This window comes from Eucyclogobius newberryi, unplaced genomic scaffold, assembly GCF_026437365.1.
Source record: "Eucyclogobius newberryi isolate DKJ021-1_F unplaced genomic scaffold, fEucNew1.0.hap1 SCAF_8, whole genome shotgun sequence".
In the NCBI taxonomy this organism is placed as follows: Eukaryota; Metazoa; Chordata; class Actinopteri; order Gobiiformes; family Gobiidae; genus Eucyclogobius; species Eucyclogobius newberryi.
In genome coordinates, this window is record NW_027316500.1 from 14,314,147 (window position 1) to 14,329,933 (window position 15,787).

A 15,787-nucleotide genomic window follows, 5' to 3' on the forward strand; every position below is an offset into this window, starting at 1 on the left:
GTCGAAGTGAACCGTGGAGCTGACACTGCAGCGTGCACAAAACAAATGTGGTTCAATTTCTCACAAATGTCTGAATTATGTTTTCATAAATACAATAGAAAGTGTCAATAGTTTGCAACCTGTAGTGTTTTCCAGAGCATTGACCTGTTCTGCAGAAGAGCAGGAAAAGTACTGAGGATGATGCTAGAGCAGGGGTGGAGCAGGGAAATTTAGGGACTGTGGGGGGCCCTCATAATTAACTGAATAAGGAGTTCAGTTGCTAATAATATGGGCCAAAATACAGAAAACTATATGATTTTTTGTTGAAAACCCCAGACCCCAGTTAGGATTGTGATTTATGTAATTTTATAAAGCCAATTTTATTTAAAAATAAAAAATCAGAAATAGTCACCTTTGTTTAAAAACACTTATGAGGCATTTACTAGCATTTATTTTTTGGATATTGAATATTTTGTACATGGAAAAAAGGTTGAATGAACGATTTTTTTTACCCAAATCTGAGTCATTTCCTCGTGGTGTGGACTGCCGATTAGTCCTGCAACGTATCAATCATAAAACGCACCTAATGCTCACCTGCAGCCGCGAGGCCCCACGAGCAGCACGTTTCCGTGTGTCTAAGCGCATTGATCTATCATAATATAGTTCCCTCAGTGTAAGGGACAAAATGAAGACGGAGAAAGACTGTTCGAGCTGACTCAGAAGAAGACGGAAATCTACGGGAGACGAGAGATGCGATGCGCTCCGTCGCGCTAATAAATAAACGCACGTGTGTGTTGTATCAGTCCGCACGGGGGAGTGCGCATGCGCACTTCTGCCTGCGTTCTCAAATGGCCAAAAAATCGTCCATTGCGCCTTTAACACACATGTTTCTGGTTGATGACTTATTCACGTTTGTAAGATATTAAGCCATAAACAAATGCTAGTAATTGTCTCATATACAAATAACTAGTGCTTATTAACGCCTAATTGATTTACGAATGAACCTCATTTTAAAGCATTGCTGAATTGGTTTTTAAATTGATTTAGGTAAAGTAGTGAGTTATTTCTTGACATTTCAATTATATATATGTATTATTTTTAGCTGTAGCTGTAGGCTTTATTAGACAGGATATTGCTGTGTGAAATGGGGGTGAGAGCAGGGAGGACATTCAGCAAATTGTCGGAAATTGACCTCATAATGCTTAAGCCGGCTGCACAGAGCTTAGACCACTCGACTAGAGGCGGCATAGTTTCCTGACATTTCTGACGGGTTTGAAGATAATTTAAGTTGGGGGAAAAAAAGAACATTTGCAAATGGATTCCTCTCCTTTCTGGTTTGACTTGAGTAAAATATGTTGGGTGATTACATCTTGTCCTTATCGCAAAGGGAAGCAGACTGCACCCAGCAGACTCACACATGGCTGTTCAGAGTGCGAGGTGAACATACTGTAGCTCCTCTCGCTGCTCTCTCACTCCCAGAATAATTTGGTGCTAATTGGTGACAGTGTCTGACTGCCTCTGCCTATGATGTCCTGTGTTTTCCGCACTTAGAACAGGAGAAAAAACTCTCACTCATTTCATTGGTTTCAAGTTCTGTCTAAGCAGTTGTCAAAACAATGTTTCTTCTCTTCAGACTATATGTATCACATTTGTGTGTTTCAAAGTGCCGCTAAAAAAAAGTCAAGGTCTAAGAAACAATTATTTTCATCCACTAGAGAAATAAACAGCTACTGTTCAGTGCTCTGCTTTGTTCCCTAAAGGATCTTCTCTCTACAAGAACATGCTCATTATAGACTTTTCACTTTGTGTTTCTGAGTTTTGAAGGACAGTTTCATTCTTTGACCTCAATGACTCTTTTTTGTATTCAAGAAAGATTGGTGTACAGTTCTTTGATTAGTAAATTTCTTCTATGACAAAATAAATAATTATGATAACATAATGTTACCTCAATGTTTCTGAGCTTTGAGATACAGTAGAACGTTATTTATTTACTGGCCCAATATACATTTGAGTAGTTTTACTAGCAATGGTACTGCCATTTTGAAATGTTTGTTTCAGCTGCACAATGCTTTTTTCTATGTGGTTCCTTATGGCCTCAAAGGGCAATGGTTTATGTTTTAGACTATTTAGTAACACTCAAAACTGCTCATAGCTAAGAGGCTGTTATTTGCATCACTATCCTGTATTGGTGATATTGATAAAAAAATATTTAGTATCCTGTCACAATCAATCACATGGGAATACAAACATAGCCTGTTGAGGATGTGTAAAACCTAAGGTGACAGTGGCTCATTGTATGTGAGCATAGACAAATGTTCTCTTATATTTGACTTGTATGTCCTAAGCCGTTTTACAATCATGTCTTTCCTGCATATTATCCCACATCATTATTCATATTCCAAAGCCCAGATATGACCCTTTCCAGTGTGTGAGTCGAAGTGAGGAGATCTTAACATAGAAGCATTGAGCAGATGACACTTCTTAGGGTGTTAATGACGGTACTGTAGATACTGTCTCTGAGCTTATAATTGTGTGGAAATGAATTACATTCATGACTAGACAAGTTTGCAGATCTGGGGTCTGTCATTCAGAGCAAATTTTAAGGTGTTAAGATACAATTCACTCTTTTTAAAACAAATCTCAATCGATGGTAGTTTGCCCACTGTAGCTTTGCATTTTCTTTCTCATGCAGGGTACATTTATTAACCATAATCAAGCTACAAGAATCCCAAGGCAGTGAAGTTTTTGTGGCATCCCAAGTCTAGAGAAATGTTGGCCTAAAACCCATGACAAAGACATGAAAATCACACATTTACTTCTTTCAGATATAGATCTAATTTGGAAAATGATTAAGGCAACATTATACATTGGTGATATGATCTATCTTGAATCAGCCATAAATGCTACAAATATGCTGGTATGTGTATGTGTCTGTCAGTCCGTCAATGTCTTCATGTCCAGTGTGAAATCCTGCTCAAAAACCACACTTCTCTTCCGTCCATATATTGACTTCTGTAATTGACTGATGAGCTGTGGACTCTTTAAGGTGCTGTTGTTTATAATCAGGTAAATAGACTTGTGGGTAAGGGACCGATCAAGCCTTTGTTTGCCAATATTTCTCGTTCGACCCTGTCTGACATTCTTCCGAGTGTGTTGTGCCTACTACAAATAATACGATATGTGATAGTGTGTATGTTTTGAAAGAGACAGCACCCCAACCAGAAAAGGTTTGGTCACTTTCTTTTGTTATTTCCTGGCAGTTTGTGTGCCTCTTCTACTATCAGTACATTTGCACCAACCTACATTGTCTAAAAATATATTGCTATACAATTTAATGTATTAAATGTTTGACACATTGAAATAGCAAAAAAAAAAACACATATGCACATCCCAATAGAAAAGCACAAAATCAAAAACAGTACAAAGAATTCTGTTTGAAAAATGTGTCATGGTATTTTGGAACACCATGTCAAAGGGCATATTATTCTGTCAATTGACTCATCTCTATCATGTGTGTAAGGACTGTCCTAATCATTAATGAGGCACTGCAGACTGTCTTCAACGTCGACATTCTATTTTACTTTAAAATAATGTATCTGGGATGTCAAACTCCAACAATGGAAACGATAGATGGATACCTGTGGAATGTACTTTTTCGCTGTGGCAAAAACAAAAAAAAAACGAGATGCATGACGGGGACGGAGCTGATGATTAAGGACTGGACTGGACATTCACTTTTCTTCCTTCAAGGCACTCAAAGCGCTTTACATCAAGGAACCACTCACCCATTCTCACACACGGGAACACCAAAAATCCTACAATCCAGTGTAACACATGAAAAAGTCTGGCGGTAATGCGACAGGACTACGATAAAACACCAAAGAAGAAGAAGAAGAAGAAGAGCTAGTCTCCGGTCTGGAGAGACGGGAGATGGCGGAGGAGAGTGGATCGGTGGTCGAAGACGTTCTGGACGGCGTGGAGGAGCAGCCTTTTCTGGCTGCACGTGCCCGGAAACGTAAAAAGTCCCTTAGCTCGTCCGAGGGTTCTGGGAATGAGCAGCAGGATGAGGCTGAAGCTATTGATATCCGGAGTGAGAGCAGAGACTGTAAGGTGATCATAAAGCTTGCACAGGATAGTGCATCCTTTAAGGAGTGGAATTCAGTGGCATTGTCAAAGAGCCTAACTGTAGCTGTGGGAGTGATCAAGAGTGCGAGTGTCCTTAGAGATGGCTCGCTGCTGGTCGTGTGCAAGGACGCGGCTCAGCAACGGAAGGCGATTGGAACTAAACGTCTGGGTGGAAAGGACATTCTTGTGTCTGATGCTGAAAGAAACACGGTCAGAGGAGTTATCGTAGGTGTCCCTACGGCGACGTCTGTGGATGAAGTTAAGGAGAATTTGACTGGAGCTAAGGTGGTGGACGCTAGGCGGTTGAAGGTGACCCGGTCTGGGGTAAGATGTGACAGCTTGTCGGTAATGGTAACACTTGAAGGGAGGTGCCTGCCTAGTAAGGTGTTCATTGGGTTCATGTGCCATGACGTTAGGCCATATGTTCCACCGCCCCTGCGTTGCTTTAAGTGCCAGCGCTTTGGGCATATTGCAGCGGTCTGTAGAGGGAGGCAAAGATGTGGTAAATGTGCAGGAGATCACGAGTATGGGAAGTGTGACGTGGGAGCAAAACTGAAGTGCTGTAACTGTGGGGAAGAACATAGCTCTGCCTACGGGGGATGCAGGTTTAGCAAAAGAGCTGCTGAGGTGCATAAAATAAAGGTCTCTCAAGGTGTATCCTATGCAGATGCAGTCAAGAAAGTTTCAAGTAACGAGTTTAGAGTAAATACAGAGAGAGGAGCCAGCGCTGCTCCCAGCCAGGGCGAAATGAGAAAGGCCAGCGTGGCTCCCAAGAAGTGTGAAGGTTTCAAGAGTGGAGGTCCCAAGTGTGCAGGTTCCAGAATTAATGAGAATACCCTGGTTGTGGATAGAGAGGATTTTGTACTCTTTATGGTGGATGTTGTAAACTGTGCTGCTCAGGCTCAAAGCAGAACTGAAAGGATCAGGATCATTGCTAAAGCTGCAGGGAGATTCCTTGGAACAAAGGAGCTTGATTGGGCAGATATAGAAAACAGGCTAAAGGCGCTAAATGGGAGTCAGAGTGATGGGGGTCTGCTTGTGGGGAGTCAGAGTGATCAGAGTGACGAGATGGGGGTGGGGGTGGTCTCCTGTCCTCGTCCAGTCTCGTAGACGCACGGCTACCAAGCAGCGACATCAGTGGAAATATTAAAGCCTATGGAATGAAGCCTAAAGAATAAAGCTGTACGGTGGAAGCACCAAACGTCAAAGAAGGAGAGGAAGATGAAGAAGAGTCTCCCTGGAATAAAGCCGGTTGTTGTTGTTGTTGTTGTTGTTGTTTTATGGCGGTTGGCATCCAAGTGTTGCATTACCGCCAGACTTTATTCCTCAGACTTTGTCGGTCTCTGAAACAACAACAACTATTCTAGTCACAAAGACATGTCATGACCTTGTAACACCAAAGCAATGGAAGGAGTACTTTTACGGACTACGACAGAGTCTGAGGACTACGAAAAGTCTGAGGAATAAAGTCTGGCGGTAATGCAACAATTGGATGCCAACCGCCATAAAACAACAACAACAACAACAACAACACACACACACACACACACACAGACAGACACACACACACACGCACACAGACACACACACACACACAGACACTCACACACACACAGACACTCACACACACACAGACACACACACACACACAGACACACACACACAGACAGACACACACAGACACACACACACAGACAGACACACACAGACACAGACACACACAGACACACACAGACACACACACACAGACAGACACACACAGACACACACACACAGACAGACACACACAGACACACACACACACAGACACACACACACACACACAGACACACACACACACACAGACACACACACACAGACAGACACACACACACACAGACACACACACACACACACACACAGACACACACACACAGACAGACACACACAGACACACACACACAGACAGACACACACAGACACACACACACACAGACACACACACACACACACAGACAGACACACACAGACACACACACACACACACAGACACACACACACAGACAGACACAGACACACACAGACACACACAGACACACACAGACACACACACACAGACAGACACACACAGACACACACACACAGACAGACACACACAGACACACACACACACAGACACACACACACACACACAGACAGACACACACAGACACACACACACACACACACACAGACACACACACACAGACAGACACACACACACACACACACACACACACAGACACACAGACACACACACACACACAGACAGACACACACACACAGACACACATACGCACGTACGCAGACACTGGGGGGGTGAAGCAGGTTAAGTGTCTTGCCTAAGGACACAACAGCAGTATTATCCTGTGCCAGCTGTGATGGAAAATGGAAAGACTAACTTTGAAACAAGACTTTGAAAATGGGCAAATTTCCCAGACCTTGGAAGAAATTAGATAAATACAAAAGCAGACATATGTCAGACTGACTTTTTTAAAGGGATTTTTTTTGGCCCGTAGGCTTTATTAAACAGGACAGCTTAGTTTGAAATGGGGATGAGAGAGAAGGGAGGACATGCAGTAAATTATCGAAGCTGGGATTCTCGACAATGCGGCCGGCTGCACATGGAGCCTGGCAAATGTGCTGCCGCCTTAACCACTCGACTACTGGGCAGCACTGGAACAAATTTTTAATGTGTAATTTTGGGCAAATTATGCTCTAGGTGACTTTTGGAAAAACACAAAACAATAGCTGCCTCCAAGACATCCCTGTTGCATCCAAAAACAAAGCTCTTTTTTAAGGACTCTCCGTGCTCTCGCTTCACATTGGTTATATTCCCCCACTGCTACCTCTGTCTTGTCAGTTGTAGTTTGAACCTTTTTCTCTTCCTTGCCATTATTGTTCCCGTTTTGGCAGCAGCTACAGCACCCATAATGCTTCTATGCTATCTTCTCACGTTCAATGCAACAGTGTGGGTGAGGTGCTGGCATCATTTGACCATATTGTGAAGTATTTTTGACAGTACCTCACTCTGTTTATTTTCCATATAAAACTGCAGTGGTTAGTAGAGTGACATAGTGACATTTTCTCTCAAAAGAAGACTCTGGGTTCAACTCCTGGTTTCAGGTTCTGCAGAGTTCTCCCTTTCTGTGGCTTTGATAGCTAATAACAAACAACCAAAAAGTTTAAATTTATATTTTTAGTTTAAGAGATAAAATAATTGCCGACATATTGAATAAATGTGTAATAAACACTCAAAGAGTTGACAGTACAGAAGTAGCACGCTCCAAAACACTTGAATTTAAATTGGCCTAATCACAGGCACGATGTGTCGGGTGCCTAAAGGTTATTTTAATCCACCCAAGGCAATCATTTTGATTTGGGAAATTGTAGCCGTTTTAATCACAAATGTTGAAAGTTGGTGTCAGTCAAAAACTGCAAGCTTTCCCCTTAAATTATTGAGCAAAAGTTAATAAATAATGTGTTGAAATTATGAATAAGTGACCGTTAGCTAATGATCTATCTGACTCGACTCAACACTCAAATGTCTAACTCAAGGCCAAATACTGTTTTTGTCTAACAAACACTATCCCTTTTTTCTAAGCTTGGGGCCTCTACTAGAGGCCAGGGATATCTTGCTGTTCCTAGCACTGAACCTTTCTGGAGAAAATATACTCAGTTTAAGTCCAGAAACATACCCGGACACCCGGTAGGCGTGATTGTCAGAGGAAAACAAGTAAAGAAGTTTGATTTTGTTCTGAATGATTGTTTGTTTCCCGTGCCATTGAATCACAGCTGATTGCACGGTTCTGTCTGAGATCTTCTGTAAGTAATATATAGAGAGAACCAGTCTGAATCCCAAGCTTGTAGTGTAGTCATTGTGATTTTACAATTAAAAGTAAATAATCATGTTGCATAATTGTCCTACTTTTTTGCATATCTGATTATCAACAATGTTTCAAAGTGAATAGGAATTCCATCTAGTATTGTCTCAGCTCTCAAATTTCACTTTTTATGTGAGTTATTTACCAAATGCTTGGTTTTAAGAGCTTGTTGGTATGCAAATGCTCCACTAGAGAACATTAGTGATGAGGCCTCAGTACTGTGGTGCGCCTCAATTCCCCACATAAAAGTGTTATGTCTACTTCCTTCTGCGCAAGCATAAAAAGGACCAGTGAGTTTCAGTAGATGTTATTTCTAATGAGGAACTGCATTCATACTGATACACCATAAGCTTTCTGGATCTATTGGAATACAGTACAGACATAAGAGCATGGTGATTTTTTTTTTTTATATAGTAGTTATTTATGTGTCAATTTGTAATCTGATTTAAGCAGATCTCTCGGGTAAAACTGTGTCGACTGACCATCTCAAACCATATTATTTCATGTTTCTTTCCTGGAGATGTTCCAAAGTATGGCTTTTAACATATATAGCTCCATGGAGACAAGCTGGTAACACCACCATGGCAAGTTACAGATCAGATCTGTGGAAAGGCCACACCAACCTGTTATCAGCAATAATAACTCCTGTAATTAAATAAATACAAGATTGTTAAATGCCCTACCGTGGAAGATTCCAGGCAAAGCGATAACATGGATTACATAGTATACCTTTAATCTACCTATACCTATAATCCACATTAATACTAAAATAATTCTGATAATACACACAAACTGTATAATGCTTCAATATTTTCCACCAGCATTGAAGAAATGGTGTTTTCCATCACAAAAGCACATGCTATTAAAGGTGATTTGTCCCCATTTGGAATATCAGCATTAAAAGCAATAATGTAAAGGAACAGAAAGTACACACTGAACTGTATTTAAAAAAAAAAGGTTTTTCTGCATCACTGGTACATATTTATCCAAAAGTGTTTTTCATACAGGTGAAAACGATGCCAGTTGTATTGATGAAATCAATTTAATGTAGGTGTTTTCCTAAACATATAAGACATGATTATTCTTGTCAAATGACACATTTATGTATAGAAAATGCTCACATGTGTATAGCGCTTTTCTACCATCAAAGCACTCAAAGCACTTTACATACATCAAGGAACCAGTCACCCATTCACACACACAATCAGACACCAGATGTTCACAGACACTGGGCTAGTTGGGTGAAGTGTCTTGCCCAAGGACACAAGGGCAGCATTCACCTGAGGCAGCTGCTCTACCAGCAGAGAGCGGGTGTTTGAAGGAAACGTACTAGATCTTGCGTCCAAGAATTAGTCATAGCCACACAGACCCTCACATATATTTTCCTTCAGCTTCTCCTGCTTTGTTTTGTTTCCAACTTAAAAAGGTGAAATGTGGCCTCTTGTTTACTGTTGTGCTTTCTAACTTCTCTCACCTCCTATTGCCAGTATTTTAACTAAATAAACTTTACTTCTTTGCCTGTTGCTAAAACAAAGGTTAATGATGTGTGTATGATTCTTGTCCTGTTTCTAACACTGCACAATCAAATAACCGGACTGTTTGGTTTTGGTGGGCAGGGACAGACCACACCTTTCTCTGATTAGTTAATCTATCTTTTAACAATATATATAATCAATTGTTCATTCGACTTTCCATAGCACATGAATACCACACCAGCACAACCGTCGTCAGGAGCGGTCGATTAATTTGAGTCAAAATCGAGTTCACAGCAAGTAAGATAGTAGTATTTTGCCAAATATTAGAGATGCACCGATCAATCGGCCGCCGATTTAAAAAGCCGGTTTTATGCTGAATCGGCCAGAATCGGTGACCGGCCGGTCACTGTCGTAATTGCCGGTTTTCTGCCGATCCAAACTGACCCGTATGCGCGCATGCGCGGTGCGTAGCAGCTCAACGCGCCCAGAGCAAACAGCTAAAAACTACAAGACTCTTTCAGTGCGCGGTGGCCAAAGTGTCCAGTTTACATTCCAGTCTGTGTAAACGCGCGTCGAACACCTCCTGCGTTTCCCGCGGCGCGATTCCTGCTTTTTCGCCGTGGAGCGCGGCGCAGAGGGTGCATTTTGCCGTTTTCCGCTCTAGACGCTTTGACAAGCATAAGCTTCAAAGCGTTAAAATTGTTCGTCGCAGAAAAGTTCAGATTTGTTCAACTTTGTTGGAACACAAGAAGGAGCGAGCCTGGAGGAGGATCAGAGGAGACTGGACTGTGGGGTAAGATATTAAAATTTTGAGACGATTACAATCTACGTGTTGATAGTTGATGCGGTCAAAATTATTTGCGCTGGTTTGTGTTTGAGTTCATGTGTTTAGTCAGAGTTATCTGCAGAAGAGTAGGGACACATGAAGGGGCCAGAAGAAGCAGCAGCAGGACTGTCAGAAGAGTTAGTTGTTGTTGTTGTTGTTGTTGTTGTTGTTGTGGTTGTTGTTCTGCTCAACTAGCAGAGCTAGGCTACGAGCTAATGCTAACAAGAGATCTCATCCACCTGAAATGATGAGACTTTAAAAATACTTTGATGCATTTGAGATCACATTACGTAGATACAAAACTTAAATTACTGACTCGAACAGTGAAATGAGTGACTACAATCTAATGTCAGGACTATTTAATTGTCCCACAGCCTCAAAGAAATGTTCACACAATCAGCTGTGCACTAGAATCTATAGTGCACAGCTGATTGTGCTTCTAGTGAGTGTGTGAAGTTATCAAAGAGCTGATGAAACTGGAAAATGATATTGGCAACATATGTGCCTCATTTAATATACTGTATTATAATAGTAAAAGTTTGAATAATATTGCAGTAAATGTACTGGGCTCAAATATAACTGCTGTACAATGTTCTTTAAGATCTGGATTTGCCTTCAGCCCTCCCTGCTGCCCCTGCTCCTGCTGCTCCTGCTCCTGCTGCTCCTGTTGCTCCTGCCCGTGCTCCTGCTGCTCCTGCTCCTTCAGGGGATGCTGGCCCTTCTGCTGCACCCACAGGTGTGTAAAAGCATTTGGTTGGATTACAATTTGTTTTTTAGCCTGTGTCATCTAAATTGCAATGTTTTTTTTTTGTAGAACCACGAGGAAGAGGACCTGGAGCCAGAGTCCTCCAGCTTTGAGAGGGAGGTGCTGGCAGCGCTCTGGGACTGACCCTCCTCATGTTCCACCTGCTTCCTCTCCTGCAGAGGGTTCCAGCTCATTCAAAAGAATGTGTAAAATTACAAATGTATAAATTACTATATGAAAATAGTTCATTTGATTTCAATCTGGAACCATTGGAGCTGCATCTTCTGCAGGAGAAATGGACTCCTTTTTCCTCTGTGTCCCCCACTCTTCTCCAGGCCATATATTAGTTAGTATATAGTTCTGTATTTATATATTATTTTTATATATAGTTATTTATTTTTCTATTTTTCCACAAAATAAATTACATTTTATATTATAAAATGTGTGTCCTGTATACATGCAACTTTTTCATAAAATACTGGGTAGTTTGTGGGAAAATCAATGGCTAGATAGAAAATCGGTATCGGAAAAATCGGTTTTGGCAGGTCAGACCTCCTTAAAAACCGGAAATCGGTATCGGCCAAGAATTTTGGAATCGGTGCATCTCTACCAAATATGTTGTATCATGTTAACATTAAACTTTGAAGAACTGCTGTAAGAAACTTTTTTTCTGCACAAAATATTGAGTCAGCTTCTGACTAAAAACACATGAATCCACACAAGTCGGATGAACGAGCGCCACTCTTGCAGAAATCTTCCATCCAAACTGCCCGACACGCACATGAAAACAACATAATCTCACCCAGGGAAACTGAAGTGGATGCGAACATGATCCATTGTAGGGAAAGTCGTTTCTTTCTTGCCAGATTACCAGATAGACTCATACATTTGGACAGAGGTTTGAAACTAGGCCAGGGTATGTTAACACTAGACACAGCTAACCACACTATGCATCCTTTCCCTATAAACTAGTTCCCCTTATAATCAAATAAATTATGAATCGGCCCAATTATTTCAGTGGGTTTAAGTTTGTATTGTTAATGACTAGCTCCAGGATGCTTATATAAGATGCATGAAGAAGAAATGTATGGATTCTTGTTATACATATCATAAAATTTAATTGAAGAATGAATTTGCATTTATCCACAGTTTGCTGATTTATAACACAGAAATTGCTGTGGACCTTTTTTCAACATTTCAACATTTTTATGTGATTTTCTAGCACGTCTGTAATTCTTTCGTACGCAACGCGCTAAGAAGCTAAGCAGAGACGCGCTGATGAAACTCCAGTGTAAAAGCTAAAATGATTGTCTCCAAAAGCAGATTTAGGCCTCTAGTTATCCTGCATATGTGTTGCAGTTCAACCGAAGAGCCATAATGTAGACAGCTATCTCACAAATAACTATATCGAGCCTCCTGAGTGCCAGAGTGATGCGTCCGAGTGTCATATTGTGTGAGTGAGTGTAAGAGGAAAGTTGGGCATTTGGAGTAATTGTGACGAATCACCAAGACAAGTTCCTATGTTTGTGAATTCTGTTCATTGACAATGGCAATAAACCCTTTCTGATTCTGATTCTGGTTATCTACAGTATGTATCACAACATTTGGAGAGACATGCTGGGAAAAAAAGGAATTTTGAATGCTCCAAAGATGAAAACGCATACAGAAGCCACTGCTCAATTTTTCATCTCTGTCAGTGCTGCATTTATGCTCAAATTATTTCAAAAGATGGCTTGTTTTATAGCTTTCACATTTATTTTTATCTTTACCGTTGTTTATTTCTCGCTAATAAAACTTTATAAACCTCTCACACTGCGTTACAGCTTCCACTGGTAGAATTCCTCTGATGGTGCTCAGGGTCTTTTTTTGAATTCTAGGCATATTCTGGCCCACATTTTGTTTTAACATAGACTTGTCCTGGTTTATTTGCAGTTATTTTACATTTTAGTCTAAGTTTTGTGCACTTTTAAACTTGGAGACCGGATTTAGTCTTGGTCTAGTCCTGGTGGCACCTGAAACGCCAAATACACAATGAGGAGATACTATGCACAAAATATGTATGAACCAGTATCTTATTACATCGTTTTTAATCCAGATGCCCAACCTTAGCACAGTGTATATTCTGCCTGGGAAACGTTTGAAAAGTCAAATGACCACATTATTCAACACACTCTTTGCATTTCAATCCTGTCATATCCTGAACAATGCTCCACTGCCTGGACAGAATGTAAATATTTCATTCTCCAGAAGCCGAGTATATCCTGCAGTGCTGCTTCTCCAAACACATTATTAATTTATACATTTGAAACCCCACCAATCTGATGTTGTATGCACCTCTGTAAGCTCTGCACATTTTCTGTCACTTTATAATGCCTTGTAACACTTTGCATGCTAGATCACTCTTTTCTTTTCCCTGCAAAACGTGCGTCATTAATCTGAAAGTGTGTCGACAACAAATCTTGTACAATTGAGGATGTGTATTTTATGAAACATTATCCTTGATCCTTGATCCTTTTACGCTGTCTGCTGACATTTTTCAGCCTAGGCGTGTTTACCTTTAGCACAAGACATGCAGTAATTTCTCCCTCGCTGTGGCTACATACATAAATGAATAATTTTCACCAGCGCGTTCAGACTGTACATTGACTCAATTGCAAGCATTTTCCACAGATCTCATACATCATGCGTTTTTGTAAGAACACACATCTTTTAGATCCATTTCGTGGCTTGCGGTAAACGATTTGTGGGCCGCGGTGGAAGACTTGTAAACAAATAAGGAAATATGGAAAGTAACGTGATAAATGTTAGTTACTCTATTTTTTTCATATGAATCAGCCCTATTAGATCATATAAGTAGAACAAATGTTATTTGTCCTCAATAGGCAATTCAAAAGCACACAGCTGCACACAGTTTTACATAGGTATGATAAGAGGGATGAGCTTATTAGTTTATTAGTGCGTATTAATTGTCTATTGAATTCCTCATTTGTCCAGGAGAATTCAAAGGCAGTCATCTGGACACTCTTTTAGAAATAAATGAATACTATTAAGTGTATTATCAGTATTGAAAGTGTTGGCAGTGGGATCAGTATTGCAGTACATCTGGTAGTAGTGTTGATTTAGTTATAGTATTGGTTTGTACTATTAGTTTTGTTTTTTCTTATTTGGAATTCACCAGCAAGGACTCAAACCTTGGGACTTGGATGCAAAAAAAAGTGTATTACGCCTTGTGTCCCCTGTGCCTGAAAGATAAAACGGAGAATAATGTTATGAGAGGGTAGGAAAGAGGGAGGGACAAAGAACAGAACTGTGTGTTTCCATGAGATTTAAATAGCGTTTGGTTCTGCTCACAACTTAATTAATTACACGAAGTTATTTATGATAGCAGGGAAATACATAAAGTTACATTAATTATTGTCCTAGGGTGTCATAACAGAGCAATGCTATTAATAGAAATAACTCTATTCAAGGAGCAATATTTTATGATGTTTTACCGAGTTAATCAAATCATTTAGAAGCACATTCTGTATTTTGTGTGAATATGTAGCTCCTGCTGTAGTGTTCATTGTTATTTCTGTATTTGCAGCTCAGAAGAAGACTGGTTTTGTGAGTGTCCCGCTCAGTATAGAGGACTTCTGTGTCAGCTGAGCGCTTGTGAACGCAGCCCATGTGCTCATGGAGCGACCTGCATTCCCAAGTCTCCCCGGGAAGCAGTGTGCCTGTGCCCGTACGGACGACAAGGGCTCCTGTGTGACCAGGGTGAGTCCAAAGAAGAGAAAGAGAAAGGATTTTGGTCCAACAGTTGTGAGCAAGACCTTGAGCAGCTGGTGAAATGAGAGCTTGTTTTAAAATAAAGGATTTAATGAAACTAAAATATGCTGGAGGGACAGAAATCCCTGTAGCTACAGAGTTATATTATCAAGGCAAAGCTTACGCCTGATCTGCTGAAAGCTCCAAAAGGGCTCTTTTAGACTACCGGTAATTTTTGTGAATTATATCATTAAGTGAATGCTACTCCTTAGTGTCTCCTTTGTTTGCAAATACCACCATAGGCAGTTATGCAGCTTCTCTGTAGTAATCTACAGCTGTCAGTCTCACTCTGCCAAGGGATTTTCACATTGTTTCAGGGCTATGAAACTACTCCTCAGGTATCATTCAATACTAATTATTAGATCAAGACAAATTTACTGAGTCTGGAGTACTTAGACCTAAATACTGGTGAGCAAAAGGTGGCTTTATCATGTAGCATTTACAATGTGAAAACAAAACGTTAGGTTGAATGATATACAGTTTTAGCCCAGTTTAACTTTATTATACAGGTTGAACTAGTGTGAATGTCATCACGACAAAATGCCCTGCTGCCGGACCAGGCTGACAGCCCCACTTGTGGATAGCTCAGATCATGATAGCGAGCAGCAGATTAAAAAACAAAAAGTGTGCAAAATGGTTACATGGCAATGCTGAATAAAAATAAATAAAGTATAAAATAATCAGACAGAAGTACTGAAGTATGTGCCTGTCTCTGGGGTCAGTGAATACAGAGAGCAATAACTTCTTGATTTCAGGAGAATAACGATTACTCAAACAGGCAAGTTCAACTTCAAGAGGGTAAATTAGGACAACTAGAAGACTGTTAAAGTCTCTTAAAAGAAAATTTAGCATAATATGTGACCTTTAAAGGCTTTCAGCATATTACAAGTACAACCTGTTATTATTATGCTTCTGCTTTTTAAAT

General features: G+C 40.5%; 1 protein-coding gene across 1 annotated transcript in view; it reads left to right on the forward strand.

Annotated features, from left to right (window-relative positions):
* eys (eyes shut homolog) overlaps nucleotides 1–15,787 on the forward strand; it is a 196,090-nt gene that overhangs the window by 159,808 nt on the left and 20,495 nt on the right. The window contains exon 44 of the mRNA XM_072437256.1: nucleotides 14,639–14,811. Coding sequence (XP_072293357.1) covers nucleotides 14,639–14,811 — 173 coding nt within the window. The remainder of the gene's footprint in view (nucleotides 1–14,638; nucleotides 14,812–15,787) is intronic.